Below are 17072 nucleotides of genomic sequence, written 5' to 3' on the forward strand. Positions count from 1 at the left end.
TATTATAGCCAGAATTTCGGCAAGAGAATTAACTCTGATGTTTCAGTTGTTAAATGCAGTGTTTACAAATCACTGCGTGCAGCTCTCTACTGGATTAGGTCAGTTCTGGTGCAGAATCATTCTTTCAGCTTGCACTGGAGGATTTTTCTTCTGTGTCATAGTTTTCTGCTGAGGTAGCTGAGGTAACAGTTTAGCTGTTTGAGATGGATAGTTTGTTGCTTCTGCCTGGGGATTTGCTTTCACTTTTGCTTCTCAAAGTACAGATCGTAGCCATCGTTTAAGGTTTTGCTTTGATAGTTCCTGGAGAAGGCTGTTTTGTTTGCAGGTCTTGATCTTATGTTTGCTCCCTGTTGTGGCTGTATCTGTCATTCCATTAAATGTATTAATATGTTCCTTACATTTAGAACATATTATGAGAAAGTAATTAAGTCATGTGAAATTGGAGCTTTGGCATGGTATCTGGGGCTCATTCAAATGTTGGTATGTGGGGACAAGCTTGGAAGACAGTTCTGTGTTAGCCTTTCCCAGGAAGTATTTACTCCTGAAAATATGTCAGCATGCACATTAGTCTACTTCTCAGGTTTATCCAGCTATGTAAAAGTTACCAGTTAATTTCACTTTGTAGGAGTCCTCATACAGTAGTAGCTTTTCACCAAAAGCAGCTTTGGTTATTCTGGATATGTACTGGTACAATGAGATAGCACTCCTTTGCAGGAATGCAGAGCAAAATAACCATTTATAATTCAATTCTTGGTTATTTCGCAACAACTTCATTGCATAAACAAATTCCTTTAAGTTGCATGGTTTCTAAGGGAAGCCAAGTGATAGTAACTTAACCTTGTAAATTCCACCCTGAATCTAAGAAAGGAGGTATGTTACTATTTCTGATAATTGTCTGCCAGGTAAAAGTACTTCTCAGAATTTCATTTGCTTTATCTTGCACCTATGCAACCTGGTTGTTTGTGTATTAAATTTATCAAGTGATCAAGGACAGAACTTGTTTTCTTGTCTGATGGTCAAAAGTCAAAACATTGGTCATTGATACATGCACAAGAAAACTCATCTTCAACCTCAGCCCTAGCAAAGATTTTGAAACTAAATAGTTGAGGTAGTTTTCTTAAGCAAAGCAGGACAGTTTAAGGATGACTATAAAATGTTTGTCCTTTCCTATAGACCATGGAATGTAGAGGATTTGGATGGTCAAAGAATAATTGTGAGATTCATGTTAAAAGTGCTTGCTATTTTTAAGTCACCACCAGCATCCATGGCAATGTTGCTTTCTTCTGTAGCCATCTTCTGGAATGCAATGTTGAGAAGGGGGGAGCATCCTCTCTTCTACTCTTTCCCTCTGATTGTGAGTGCTTTTCTCTATTTTATGCTAAATGCCACTTTCAGTTGGGAAGATAATAAGCACCATGAAACACTTCTGTAGTTATTAAAATAAAATATAATAGCAGCCATTGTTGGTGAAGCCAAAGGTTCAATTAACTACTGCTGATGCTACCAGCTGAATCACTGTGTGGGCTAATTAGTATTAGAGGTTTGGTAATACAGATCACTGAATAGATTTCACAAATATGTGGTAGTTTGGGCCCTCTTTCTTATTTGAAAAGGGAATTGTAGTTGGCAAATATGAACTCAGGAGCCTTTTCCAGCTTCTGTGTCTGTTTTGGATCCTGTGTACTAAATAGTTGAAGAATGGGCTGTTGATCTACTCTTCTTATACAAGTAGTCACACAATACGCTCTTGCTGTGGTTGATGGATTTTGCGTAGGTCCATGTGAAAACTGAAGTGATGCTTCACGGTGAAGTTTGAGGCCACGTGTTTTTACTCTTGCAGGTTTTAACTTTTTGTCCATCTTCAAGAAAAGCACGGGAAGGCGTTCGGAGGGAGGAAGTTTTGATCTAGATACTATGATTACTCATAGTAACTGTGGTTTTGATTTCTTGACTACCAGTTTGTAAAGGAACTTTTCCTTTGTTTGCTTGTTTTGGTTGTAATGTTGGTTGTTGTTAATAGCTAACAGTGTTATTCTGTTGGAACTGATCTGAACCTGGTTAATCCAGTCTGAACCTGGTGGAGGCCAGAGCTTGGCTACTCAGAGTTTTCTTCTGCATGTGAGATGAGGAAACAGCAATGTTCCTCAAGGGGGAATTGAATTTTGGTTTTGTTTGTTTGTTTTGCAGTTGATTGTTTTCTAGTATAAGTATTTAGATGAATTGTGGTAAACACTCATTGCATGACTGCTACTTTTGGGAGCTCAGGTCTCCAGACGCTGGAAGTCCTATGTGTCGTTGCATGGCAGAGGTAAAGCTCCCCTGCTGAGCAGCCTGTCACTGCGGCTGTGCCTGGATCCCCTCATGTTTGAGCTGTTTGCTCAGCTTTTGCAGCCTGTCCATGCCTCATCCGTCATACACATATGGGGTACATCCAGGCTGGGCTTGGTCATTCAAATACAGATGACAGTTTTTACAGCTTTATCCTGGGTGTAGGAGAACAGGCTGTTCTCATCTGAATTTAAACCTGCTGACTGAAGAGTTAACCCATCATTTTTTCTCATTTACTTCACAAATATCAGCTGTCAGCGTTGCTTTGTTTCAGTTCCGTGCTCTGTATTACTTGGATGCAGTCTTCTTATCGTGCTGTTGGAAGCCTGACAAATGCTTGTGATGCAAAGGTCTCGCTGCTTCTCTGCTCCTACTTCCCATTTCTGTTAAGCCCCTGTGAGCAGTGGTGGCCAAGTTACTCGAGTGTATCATGGTATGCGGATGGTCTCCTGGCCCTTGCTTCCTTCCTGCAGCTCCTTCCCACACCTGGTCCTGTGTGCTTTTGGTCCCACTGCCAGGCAGCAGCAATGGTTGTCAGGGCTTGGATATTTTTGCCTCTTTTCCACCCCCAAAAGGGCAGATACTTGGCTCAGTCTGCCACCTTCAAAACTCTTCTTTCATGAACATCTTGTGTCTTTTACCAAAAGTGAATGCGTCTTCTAAGGAATAGGAAAACTATTGTGCTCACTACTTGGCCTTGTTAATATGCAAACCTAAACAAAACCAGAGAACTGTTGTGTGTTTCCTTGTTCCCTGTAACGAGTGCTGCGAGACCTGTGGGTTTGAGTCAGGTTCCTACAAGGTTTGCAGTTCCTGCTCCGTGTGGGTTTGGGTCAGGTTCCTTCAAGGTTTGCAGTTCCTGCCCCACATCCTGCTGGGCTGCCCTCAGCGGGGATTTTCCCCCTCACTCTGCCCTCGCAGGCAGGCCAACACAGGAGGTAAAAGATGGCTTTGTCTTCTCAGCAAGCTGATGGAAGCTTTCTGCCCTCCATATCTCTTGGGGCAACTCTGGCTTGCCCCTTGGTCACAAAATGTCCCAGTGGCTTGGGTTAACACCTCTGTGTCTGGACACAGGACTTGCTGTGACCTCCACCATGGGTGTTTCAACTCCATGCAGACACCAAGAGCGGCAGATAGCGTGTAACCTCTGTGTCTTCTGATTGCGTACACTGTGTTTGTAGAGTGGCAGAAACATGACCAAATGCAGTGTAGTTGTCTGAAAACATTACTCAGGTTAAATCTTTTTTTTGTTTGTTTTTAATTGATTTGGTGATACGGACAGTAACAGGAGATGAAAGAGCAGAGGGGGGAGCTCATGCCCGTTGGTAATTATTTATGTCTGGTTAAGGAGAATTTTAGTGTTCATTTGTTTTTCTATAAATAATTTTCTATAAATCCTATTCCTATGCAAGTGGAACAATCGGAACCTGAATGTTTAAGCTGGTATCTAATCAACGTGAACAGATGAAACCTGGCCCTGTAGAAGGGACAAAAAGGAGTACAGCTTCATGTCAGCATGTTGTCTAGTGATGAAGCAAATTAAGAGGCCTTTAAGGAAAAGGTTTTGGTTGAGCTTAGACTCAGGAGAGTATCTCTCTCATTTATCCTCACTAATTAATTCTGGCCAGTTTAGCCAGTCAACATTGTGGTGGTGGTTGGATATGCTGCGATTCCTGCCCAGCTTCTTGCTTTTGCTTGTCTTTCTTGTCAAGGATGATATGTTAAAATGTTCTTCAAAGGCTCTTTTACTACTTCTTCAGTTGGGTGTTTTTTGGTTGGTTGGTTTGGTTTTTGTTTTAGTGTTGACAATGTGATAGTTAATGTAAATCGTAGAACTATGTAAGTGGAAGAGGTGTGGTGTCTGCTGGTGCCTGGAACTTTTGGGCCCTGGTGACTGTAAATGCGGCATGGTGCAGGAACCACATCCTTGCCATGGCTTCAGCCAGGTGCATAGTACCTGTGCCAAAGGAGAGTAAAGACTTTGTGTCCTCAGAGAAGAGATGTGAAGGAAGACACCATGATGGACCTTTTCAGGGGTGGTCTACATGAGCTTGTGACACAATAGAAGTCTGATTTAGTTGATTGCCTTCCTTGTTCTCCACTGACCGACTATGAAGAAAGGCTGGTCATTTTAGTTGATTTGGTGGTCGTGCAGGTATTTCCTGGTGTAAGAATTAAGAACTAACAATTATGAATTCAGTGTTGGCATACAGGAGTTCCTCACCAGTTTGAATTCTTTCTGTAACCTTTCTGAGATCAGCAATGTACCCATTGCTTGAGCTGGTGAAGACCCTCCCTCCTAGGTAGGGGAGGGATGCAACGTTACAGGTGGTGGTTGGCAGCGAGGACAATATGGTGGCTTACTGAAAAATGGGTTCTAAAAGTAAGTTTAATGCAAGTCTGCTATCTAGATACATGAATAAAAGGGGAGATGCAAAAGAAACACACCCATAGGGGTTTTGGTCTGTGAAACAATGAACTGCAGGCAAGAACATACGTGAAGATATACAGTGCAGCTGGAGGTAGCACATGAAACCCAGTTTGTATTCCTACTTGGTAGAGATACAAATGAAGTAGTTGTATCTCATCTAGTCTCATCACTATTATTTCTAACTCTTCATTCTCACTTATTTTACATCACTGAGTATATGTTACAGTTTGGCAGTAAGCAGGGAGGACAAACTGAAAAAGAAAATCTGTTTCATAGGATTGCTTGTTTTTTGTTTTTTTGTTGTTGTTGTTGTTGTTTTTTTTTTTTTGTAAGAGTAGGACATCACTGGCATAACGCAGAGGCAGGGGATATGGATTACTAAAGTTAGTACTTAAACCACAGGAATGGTCATGGAACCACAACCTGAAAGACGGGTGCAAAATGCTTAGTAAAAGTTTCCAGTGTCTTTATTTTTTTTCCTTCTTGGTTGCACTTGTTGTGTTGTGTCTGTTTGGATTTCATTCAATTAGCACCTACCACTGTGAAGTCCTATGGAGAGCTATTAAAATATTTTCCATGAAAACCTGTTTGATTGGTTTAAAAAAAAAAAAAAATCAAGATGATACTTCCCAGAAGTGAAGAAAGTAGTTCTTCACTTAGTTGAATCTTACAGAAAAAAAAAATTAAAAAAAAAAAAAATGGAAGAACAACATTTCCAGTAAACTAGGAGGCAATAGGATTTTGTTTGCAAATAAAAGCAACTTCACAGAATCACAGAATTTCTAGGTTGGAAGAGACCTCAAGGTCATCGAGTCCAACCTCCAACCTAACGCTAACAGCCCTCCACTAAACCATATCCCTAAGCTCTACATCTAAACGTCTTTTGAAGACTTCCAGGGATGGTGACTCCACCACTTCCCTGGGCAGCCTGTTCCAGTGCCTCACAACCCTTTCAGTGAAGAAGTTCTTCCTAACATCTAACCTAAAACTCCCCTGGCTCAACTTAAGCCCATTCCCCCTCGTCCTGTCACCAGGCACGTGGGAGAACAGGCCAACCCCCACCTCGCTACAGCCTCCCTTGAGGTACCTAAAAAGAGCGATAAGGTCACCCCTGAGCCTCCTCTTCTCCAGGCTGAACAAGCCCAGCTCCCTCAGCCGCTCCTCGTAGGACTTGTTCTCCAGGCCCCTCACCAGCTTCGTCGCCCTTCTCTGCACCCGCTCAAGCACCTCGATGTCCTTCTTGTAGTGAGGGGCCCAAAACTGAACACAGTACTCGAGGTGCGGCCTCACCAGAGCTGAGTACAGGGGGACGATCACCTCCCTAGCCCTGCTGGTCACGCTGTTCCTGATACAAGCCAGGATGCCGTTGGCCTTCTTGGCCACCTGAGCACACTGCTGGCTCATATTCAGCCGACTATCCACCATCACTCCCAGGTCCTTCTCTGCCTGGCAGCTCTCCAACCATTCCTCTCCCAGCCTGTAGCTCTGCTTGGGGTTATTGCGCCCCAGGTGCAGGACCCGGCACTTGGCCTTGTTGAACTTCATGCAGTTGACCTCAGCCCATCGGTGCAGCCTATCCAGATCCTCCTGCAGAGCTTTCCTACCCTCAAGCAGATCGACACACGCACCTAACTTGGTGTCATCTGCGAACTTACTGAGGGTGCACTCGATGCCCTCGTCCAGATCATCGATGAAGATATTAAAGAGGACCGGCCCCAGCACCGAGCCCTGGGGGACGCCACTAGTGACTGGCCTCCAACTGGACTTGGCTCCATTCACCACGACTCTTTGGGCCCGGCTATCCAGCCAGTTTCTAACCCAACGAAGCGTGCGCCAGTCCAAGCCAAGAGCAGCCAGTTTCTTGAGGAGAATGCTGTGGGAGACGGTGTCAAAAGCCTTGCTGAAGTCAAGGTAGACCAAATCCACAGCCTTTCCCTCATCCACCCAGCGCGTCACTCTGTCATAGAAGGAGATCAGGTTCGTCAGGCATGACCTGCCTTTCATAAAGCCATGCTGACTGGGCCTTATCGCCTGCTTGCCCTGCAAGTGCTGAATGATGACTCTCAGGAGGATCTGCTCCATGAGCTTTCCTGGCACTGAGGTCAAACTGACAGGCCTGTAGTTTCCCGGGTCTGCCCTCCGACCCTTCTTGTAGATGGGCGTCACGTTTGCTGGCCGCCAGTCGATTGGAACCTCCCCTGATAGCCAGGACTGTTGATAAATGATGGACAGTGGCTTGGCCAGCTCCTCTGCCAGTTCCCTCAGTACCCTTGGGTGGATCCCATCCGGCCCCATCGACTTGTGCACAACTTTCTTCCATTAGTTTGTTCCTCTGTAGAATGTGAAAGTCCTGTGTATCAAACTGGCCCTTTACTTGCATCTGTGCACTTCCAAAGTATTTTTCATGCATAACATCCATGTTAGTTTACAGGGGAGAGCTTGGCTCACTGTTAGAAATTTAAGTGTTCTACAGGGGGAGTGGGGCAGTGTAATGCTGTTCTGATAGTTTAAATGTTGCTTTTCTGCAGGATGAAACTCATGAGAACCTGCTTTCACAGGATGAATTGTAAATGGTGCTAGCACCTCCTGAGATGATTTACGAAAGTTGAGCACAGCTGGGCGTAAGAACTGAATAGAGTCTGACATTTACTGTTGTGCAGCAGCTCAACTGCCTTTAGACATATCAGTCATTTCTCACGGTGTGAAAATATACCATGCTGTTGTGTATACTGAGGATTCTTAAGCTTTTAATACATGGTGGTACTTTGAAATTCAAAGACTTCTTAAAACTCGGGGTTTTGACATTGTGATAAGCTGATATTGAAGGATGAGGCTCTTCAAAAATTCTTTGAAAAAAAAAATAATGAAAAAGAATAAAACTAGATAGTTGTTTTTTACCCGGGTTAAAAGATTTTTTTTCTCTGCTGTTCCGTAGCACCTCCAGGGTCTGCAGCAGCAGGTAGCCTAACAAGCTACTTCTAAAGCTGTACTTGCATCAATTGCTAATGCTAGTGCACAAACAAAGATGGACTGTTTTGGTAAGACAAGGCTCCATTGAAGTTACTGCTAATAAGCAAAACAGCTCTGTTCGCTTCAGTCCTATTCAAAACATAGGAAAAGAATCAATCTTTGCCAAACTTGAAAGGCTGAAACTATTACAGAGGATAAAAATGATTTACTTCAAGTGGGTGTAAAACATATTTTCAAAATAAACACTGAAACCACGCTTGACTTTTACCACATATTTAATCATATTTTGTGTGGGCATGAAAAATAGAAAGCGTTCAGCTTTGTGTTCCTTCATTTTATAAATGCAGGTTTGTTCTAACTACCATGTCATGTAAGTGGTGGTTCTTAAGCACCAGTTTAAATGCCAAATGCAGTGTGCCTTCTCAGCATGAAGTGTTGCTCTGATGCAGATTAGTTTACTTCTAGGAAAAGGGCTTACCCCTTTTAGTATTTCCCTAATTCTTAAACAACAACAATAACAAAGTAGCCATAGATGGGGTTCATTTGACTATTTAGATTTAAATTGTTTTGTCTATACTTCTTCAAATAGAAGCATTACTTCTGTTGTACAACATTGAACTATTAATCCTTGTAGTAGTGCAATAGTGTTTTGTATTTCTGTAGCAATTTTTTTCCTAGGTTAATGTATTTGGGTTCTTGGGAGCTGGACTGATTTTTCTTTCTGCTTCCTGAGCACAGATGATACACGGGGATAAATTAAAACAAACTCCACGTGTTCTGAAATGAATTACTGATAAGTGCTTCGGCCCAGCAGTCCATGTTCTGCAATGCAGAGCGCTGCTGGAGTTGTATTGACTCTTGGAAGGGGTAGGCACCAGCAGAGGAAGGATATACTTCTATGAAAGTCTGTATATATACATAATGGGAATACCTGCAAAGAAAAAGGCCAGAGCTATTAGAATGTGGTAAGCAAACGTTTAAAGGTCTGAGCATCTGCAAAACTTCTTACTTATATGAAGACTCCTAGCAGAGTAACTAGATCGTCCAGAGACCACTATCTCTGGTCAAAATACTTGGATAACAAACTGTGAGCATAAAACAATTCCTAGTACATTTATTTTGGATCACATGGTAAAGCCATAGATTAAATATTTCAGATGGCAATGTTCTCTCTAAAACAGGGATGTGCTGTGTCATGGTGACGTGATCTTCTTGTAGTGTGGTTGTAACACATTTTAACATGTATCAAACTGACGTTTTTTGAATTTCTGAGAAGAATCACTCTGTCATATGCTTGGGTTCAACTTTTCACATGCTGCTTCAGGTATGTTAGTGTCTTCCACCTGTAAAATGTGGGCATTCCCCACAGCATTTTGAGGGGGGAAGTGGAATGTTTTGTGTTTTTTTTCGATTTTTTTTTTTTTAATGGTGCATTCAACCACATGCTCCTTCTGTTCCACCCTTGTCCAGGTAAAGGCCAAAATACCTGAATCTAGACTTGTTTGTGTGTGGCGGTGTTCTCCTTATCTTTTGGGGCTGGAGGTGAAGTTTTGGAGCATTTGCCTCCTGACAACGGGTATAGTTCAGGGGAGCCAGCCTCTCCTTTGTACCACGGGAAGGTCTCCTCTATCCTGACCTGCCCACAGCCTGAGCTGAGGCTGCGCAGGGCTGAGATCTCATCTCTGTGCTCTGGTCTGGGATGGACTGCTGCCATCTTATAACTTCCTCACCTCTTTGGTTCCACTGCATTGCTGGGGGAAACAAAAGCAGTGCCATGGGGATTTTTTAGAAGTCAATATGGGTTGACCTTGGGGTTCATACCTTTTTGTAATGTCTTTTCATACCTTTTTGTAATGTCTTCTCTAACTCCTGACTAAATTATCATTCAGTTGGAGCCCATATGACTCTGTAGCTGAGACAGCAAGGGCAGGGTTGTGTTGCTTTATCTTTTTTCCTTTCTTAGCTGAAATGCTGCACTAACAGTCTCTGGTTTATGATGTTTTCTGATACTGCCATGCAGTAGCAAGACCTGCATCAAGATCTGAGATGTTGCTATTGTATTTAGTATATTGTTTGCAGATCCCCATAACGGAGCATGTTAAAAAAAGTGAGCAGTCCAAGAAGATTGAACTGACCAACCTCAAAACAATAGCTCCTAGAAAGAGACACCCATTCCACTGTCAGCCCCCCGTCCTTCTTCTTTGCACGGAGATGGTTAGTAAGGAAGAATTGGGCTGGTGGTCGGCTCCACGTGTGCAGTCAACTCTCATTCATTCAAGACTATGTGTGGCAGACATGAGTGAACAAGCTCATGCTGGGTCCTTGCAGACTCCTCAGACCCAGCAGGGTTTATTAACTCAGGCTCAGTGCCAAGTAAATACAGCCTCACTGCTCGCAGACCAGCTAGGATCTGCTGTTTTGGCATGGAGTCCAAGTTAATAAAGCCTGCCAAGCGTGAAGGGTGCAGACCTGTGTCTAGCCCTGGTCTCAGATCCTGGAGCTCCGGACCTGTGTTGCAGATAACTGTCCATACAGATCAGCTTGGGACCATCAGGGCTCATTACATCAATAGCAGTTTCAGCCCTGATAAGTTGAGCATGCTTTTCTGTGTGTTCTTGTTTTGGTCATCTTATAGGGATTTTTTTTCTTTTTTAAATATTATAGCACTCAAGGTTCTGGGAAAATTTATTAGCTCGGTCAGCCCCAGGCTCATTTGATGTTTTCTGTGCATGCTTAGCAGGAGTCGGCTCAGGGCTAGCACTGAGTCAGAGTTGATGATCCTAAATTGACTTTAATTTCTCTGTGCTGTGATTCCCAACACATTTTGGAATTAAAGTATACAGGCGTTTACATTACCTGCTTTCTCACTGCCTGTGTGAGCCATGATAGTGGAGAGTTGGCTATTTCAGCCAAAACATGTAGTGCTGCGTGGGTGCTGCTAGTTCACGTTTTGGTTTCATGGAGTACATTGCCATGGTATGTAACTACAGTTGTTATAGGAGTAATTAGCTTTTCTGTTGGATTTGGAAAATACCCTTTGAAAAAATGGCAGTTCACTTGGAGTAAGTCAAAATAACTTTAAGATGATATGCTTGATAGTCCGTGGACTGTTAGAGTACTTTAAATTGAATTTTCTTACAAAACTCACAAATGTTTGCTTCATCAATGCTTGCAGAGTAGCACCTTTTCCAAACAAGAGGTCTTGCAACTCTTCTGTATGTTTTTTTTCCCTCATTCAGGTGCAGCTGGGACAAGCGGATATAAAATGCCCAATCACAGAGTGCAGCGAACACCTGGATGAAACAACCATCCTCTATAACCTGCCCCACGAGGACATCATCAAGTATAAATATTTCCTGGAACTCAGCCGCATTGACTCCAGCACCAAGCCATGCCCTCAGTGCAAGCACTTTACAACCTTCCGGAGGAGAGGCCACATTCCTACCCCTGCCAAATTGGAGAACAAATACAAAGTGAGCATGGTCGCCAGAGCTGTGGGTAGGACAGCACTTGGTGGGCATTAAGTGAGCTTTCTTCTGTCACTGAGGCTTCATGCAAGCTGTGATTAGGAATATGAATCATTGATTAATTCATTTCTAACAATTTGAAGAGTTTAACTTTAGTCCTTACTTATTTGGTAAGGTGGCATAATTTTAGCCTGGCATAATTCAAAGAGTACTTTAAGAGTATTTTCTTTCTTCTCTGACATGCAGATAATATAGTCATGATTAGAAGAGACTGGGGAAGAGGAATCGCACTATTACTGATAATTTTAGCTGTGCAACTCCAGCAAAGATTAGGTTTTCCCTGAAACTCTCAAAAATGAATTTGGGACACTTGCTGTGTTAGGCGATAGCATCCTGTTAGCTTACTTCTTCTTAAGAACTGGAGCCATTGTCTGTTCTGCTTCTTGGTTTTGATTTCTTCAGTCCCTTACTATAGAGGTTAAACATTAATGTGGTTTCTCAATATCCTGTGGACTCTCAATACACAAAGTTTTAAAAAGATCAAAAACACCTTTTGACAGCACTTCTAGTAGAAGGCTTGCTTATACTGTGATTTCAATCAAAGTAAAAGCATGATGGCAGGCAGAAGCAGCTTTGAGCTCCTGAAGGTCCATCTTGGTTCCAAAAGATGAACATTCTGTCTGCAGCATCATGCTCTGTTTCAGTTTTCCATCCAGTTATTAGACTTGTGGTGGCTAATCTCATGATTGAGTTAGCCTTGCCTGGACAAACCAGTTTTCTTCAGTAGGAGTTTAGATGGTTGTTTAGATAGGCCTAATTACAGCATAAGATTCAGCCCAGTGTGAAGATTAAAAGGTACAAGGTTGTGTATCCAGTGGAATTGAAACCTCAGTAGAGCTAACTCTGAGATACAAGCTGCTCACATGTATCTGTGCAGTGTTTGAACTGCATGAAAGCTGCCACAAAGTCTGGTGTTGGACTCCAGATCTGGCATTGGACTTCTTTTCAGTTTTTTGACACCTTACACAGAGGTGAAAAATTCCATCTGCAGGTCAAGTTCCTTCTGTATGCAGCCATTCTTCTTCAGCTATCCACTTACTGTCCCTTCAGATACAGACAGGATGCATGGTCCAAGGTAGACCTACTGTTGTGATGCTTCTTCAGCAGCCTCTCATGAGGTGCCAGAGGTTGTGTTGTTCCCTCGAGCCCTGTCACAGTTTGTATAGCTGTTACATCATGGATGTGGCAACTCAGATTTATTTATTTTTTGTTGTCCTTAAAGCATAAAATGAGTACTCCTGCCCACCAGTGCTCTCTGAGTTAAAATGCTGTGGTTGAAATGTTCTCACCACTCCCCTGGAAATACTATACAAAGAAAGAATAGGAGGCTGCCTTATGCGTTGCTAGAAGCTTTTCCTTGCTTCTGTGGCAAAGTGCTCTGTGTAGTCCTGATCTGTAGGGCTGAAGTCTCCTCTGGGAAACAAACCCTGTCAAAATGTGTGCTTTGAGCTGTGTCCAGGTGTGTTCCCTGGAGGAATGTCTTGTTGACACAGATCAGAAATGCAACTCGGAAAATGCTATCAAACAGTATGGATAGCCATGGTCCAGGGCTTTGGACTGTTCCCTGAATCTGTGTCGTTTTCTGCCATAGGTATACTTTTAGTGAGCTATTTTAGGATCAGCACATGGAAGAGGTGTAAAAAGAAGGCTATATATGACTGTGTATATATGAGTAGTTACATGCACGTGTAGCTGTGGACCGTTATCTCTGTTTTCTTATTCTTATGTGATTTCTAATATGTTGTCTTGTGTGCCTCAAATTATAGGCTCTTTGGAGGCAAAGACTTTTTTTTTCCGACATATAGCATAGGAGAGGTCTGACTGGAGACAGGAAGGTCTTGCATACATGTATGTTGTCAGAGGAGAGGAAGAAGAGGGAAACTTGCTATGCAAACCTCCCTTTTGCTGTGAGTGTCCTTAGGACAGCACACTGAAGCAATATAATTACTTAGTTTCGTATATCAAGAACACATCACAAAGGGATCCAGCTTCCTAGTAAGGAAAGACCCTTGCCCTCTATCTTATGACCCAAATTGAGGGCGTAAGATTTTGTTGCTGGCAAGATTCTAATAAACTTTTGGTAAGAGCTGGTATGCCAAAGTACAAAGGAAATGGGAGGGAGGGGGAAAGAAAAATTGGTAGTTAAGCTCCTATGTGTGGAACATATGAATATGGGTTTTACTAGAGTGATTTTCATGTTATTTTCTGTCTTTTGTTGTTGTTATTTCTGACAGCCCTGGATTTCACCTGTTTTAGTGTTGTCTCTTTGTCCTGCTATGAAAAAAGCACTTCTTGATTGGTGGGCTTTTTCTGCCTTAGCCCATGAGGTTCATAACAAAGTTTTCTTGCTTGCTTCTGTGAAGAAATACCATTGTATAAAATAAAGGCTTGAGTGCTTGACTTTGGAAATGTAAATGTTTTTTTTTTCAGTGTGGTTCTTACATAAGCTGTCTTTTGTTTGAACGACTGAAGAGCTTCTGAAACTCTATGCTCTAGAACTGGTAGGAATCTGTGGCTGTAAAGGTGCCGTGATGGAATGAATCTGTGTAGCTGATTCCAATGAGTTGTCCCTATTTTTTGATAAAATTTTAACCTTGAAATGCAGATATCTTCATGTCTACACATCACTTCAGTCAGCCTGAAGCCTGAACTTCTCTGAAAGTAGTGATTTTGCTGTTCTGTCCCTCTTTGCTCTTAGCTGTTTGTTCCTGCTGGCTTGCTTTTGCTCATGTTGATGTTTTGTTGTCACATTGGGAGCTGGATCAAAGATCAGCTCCAATGGGACGCAAGATTTGTTTGTTTTGTTGTTGCTTATTTTCAGCTGGTACGAGACAAGGGATGGGTTGGTGATGAGGAGGAGGCAGCTGTTTTGGCAGGAGCCCATATTTTTTTTGGAAAAAAGTTACTGTAGCCATATCTAGAGATAGCATGAGATTCATGTCATCAACTGCACAATTTATTCAGCTATCCTAGCTTGTAACCAGCATTCCGCTAAGCAGCAGAAAATCCCATTAATCTTCCTGCAGCTTCAAGCTCTCAGAATATTTTTAATGTGAAGTCAGTGTTGCTAACGTCATACCACAATGGTCAGTGCTTTGTGTTGCTGTTACCTACCAATTTTGAAAGGTCTCTTCCTGGGAGGTGAGGAAAATGATAGAATAGTTTACACTGAAGAGGCTTGCTAAGAAAATGGAAAATGTTAGCCTCAAAGGTCAGTATTTCAGAAAGCTGAGAACGAAGAGGGTTAGTATGAGAACTTCTGTATTTTTTTCTATTTCAAGGGAGATTGACATCTTGGGTATGTGTCCTCTCAATTCTGATCAACTGAAATGGAAATCATAAAAGAAAAGGTAAATGTTTGTATAAGGAAAAACATACTTGAAAAAACACCAAAGGTTGGTTGTATTGTTGTTTTTTTCAGGTATAGTTTATCTGCTTTGCTGGGGTATAGTATATTTTACTACCTCAAACCATATGAAAAGAGTATGTCTGTGTCCTTGTTATGATTCCATGCACTAATACTCTGAAGCATAAAGCACATTGTTTGGTTTTCTCAGAAAAGTGGAGGAAGAATGATTTAAGAATCTGAAAGACAGCCACAATTGCCCTGTTGTGTTCCTATTTTTTGAGTACCTGCCATGCTGTTACACTGAATCCAAGTTTGAATAGGTTTAGGGTTTTGTTTTGCGGCCACCAGTTCCAAGAAAAGCAAGAATAATAATTCTTAAAAGAACATACTTCTCTTTGCCTGTATAATGTATGCTCAGACACTATGCAACAACAGTCAAGTGGCTCATTCAGAATCTTAAATCTATTTACTAACTCAGTTCTGTGGAAGGTGGAAAAGTAAACAAGTAACTCCAAACCTTTTAATGAGGTAGATCCCACTAGTTCACTTCAGTTCATCAGGGCCACTCATGGTAACAGATGTTATTCTGAAATCCTACAGTTGCAACCTCATCCTGTGTTGTAGTGTTTTCTAAGTGATGCTTAGGAACATGGTTCAGTGGGTGACACTGGTGGTAGGGGGATGGTTGGACCAGATGATTTTGGAAGTCTTTTCCAGCCTTAATTATTCTGTGATTCTTTCAGGTTGTAGAACACTTAATGGTGGCTACCAGCTCCATCCTTGCTTGAGGCATAATAAATACGGAGTAATGCAATGTGATGCTGGCTAAAATTTGTCTTTCTAGCAGTAGGTCACTGGGACATGTGATGTTGAAAATCACAAGTTTGAAGCTTGTAGAAAAATATGGGGATAGTGGTCCAGACAGTAAGCCAGTAGTCAGAGCTATCCATTGCACACGTTGGTTTCTAAAGGGTTCTGTAAACCTTAATCAGTGTTGTGTGTGAATTTAGTTAGTAACAGAAAAAATGCTATTCTTCAGATTCTTCAGAGTGGGAAACTAATTTACTGTTCATTTGTTCTTAAGAATTATGCACACAAGCAGGATAACATTTACTTAGCATCTGGGCCTGTGGACCAACAAATCCAAGAAACGGCACTGATTATACTTTGTATTTCTGTTGTTTCATACTTTGCCTTGGCCTTGGGTCAGAGATTAGCGTTCTCATGCAAAAAGTCTTTGTAAACCACGTGTCTTTGTAAACCACGTGTTGCAGCTGTCATGTGTTGTTTCAATTCAAATGAATTTTATTATTGTTCTTTCCTGTTTCTGTGCTGCCTCCCTGTGTTTCAGTAACTTATTCTTTGACAGAAAGCATCTAATAAGTGATTTTTTTTCTCTACATGAAAAATTTTACTGTTTGCCACCCTGTAGCAACAGCAAGCAGTAAGTCATACAAGCACAGGATACAGGATATCAGAATTTAATCTATTTCAATTTTATAGTGTCTGAGTCTTCTTGATATGAAGAAAAAAAAATGTATGTATTCTAGCACTTAAATGCTTTTTTTTTTTTTTTTTTTGGAGGATAGTAAATGGTAATTAAAATGTGTTGGAAAGAGAGAAGAAAATCTTGAGGCTGCTTTCCTTCTTTGCAATTCAGACCAGGCAAAGAATTCTGGAGGGGTAAACTCTGTCGTATTATATGTAGTAGGAAAATTGCTAGTTCTCTTGAGCATGAGCTCATATTCTTGCATGCGTTGATACTTAGGTTTGGAATGGCATAAAGAGGTAAGCTGAAGTGGTGCGCTGAGCAACACATCATGTAAAGGTAGAGTACTTGGCTGAACACTGCTGTGCAGAGAGATACCTCACATTATGTGAATTAGGCTATGCTGTCAGACACTACTGCAATGCAAAAATGTTTGCTTTATACGAAGTTAAAGGCAACCACTGAAAAATGGGTCAGATAGAGTCATAAAAAGTACTCAGCTTGAGCCATTGCATTAATTGTACTCACGTTCAAAATAAAAAAATAATCTTAAAGTCAAAAACCTAAATGCTATCTATGTATGTAGAACTTAAGGAAAAGTATTAAGTGTTAGCATGCTGCTAGCAACAGATGTAAGAACTGCACGTATGAATTCTGGCTGCCCCCCAGCAAAATACTTCAGGGAGATCAGAGTGTCAGCCTTGGCCTCAAAACAGAGCTGAGGCAGTGGGCAGGCAGTCAACATGTCTGAGCAGAGGGCACGGCAGCTTGTGGGATGTGAGGATTTCCAAAATGCATCCTGGGGGCTTTGTCTGGGTCCTCACCCCTGGGCAGAGCTTCCTGAGCAGCATCCCCACCCCACGCACTGCCAGCACAAATGTGTCTGTGGTGATCCAGGTATGGGAACAGCTGTGGCCAAAAAGCTGGGTTTGGTTGAATTCCTCAGTCCAGTCCATCAGCTGGTACAAATTAGGGGCA

General features: G+C 42.1%; 1 protein-coding gene across 1 annotated transcript in view; it reads left to right on the forward strand.

Moving 5' to 3' along the window:
* RNF217 (ring finger protein 217) overlaps nt 1–17072 on the forward strand; it is a gene marked incomplete at its 5' end in the record, with an annotated part of 54212 nt that overhangs the window by 22619 nt on the left and 14521 nt on the right. The window contains one exon of the mRNA XM_084283772.1: nt 10969–11202. Coding sequence (XP_084139898.1) covers nt 10969–11202 — 234 coding nt within the window. The remainder of the gene's footprint in view (nt 1–10968; nt 11203–17072) is intronic.

Source organism: Netta rufina (genome assembly GCF_964035555.1).
Source record: "Netta rufina genome assembly, chromosome: 3".
In the NCBI taxonomy this organism is placed as follows: domain Eukaryota; kingdom Metazoa; phylum Chordata; class Aves; order Anseriformes; family Anatidae; genus Netta; species Netta rufina.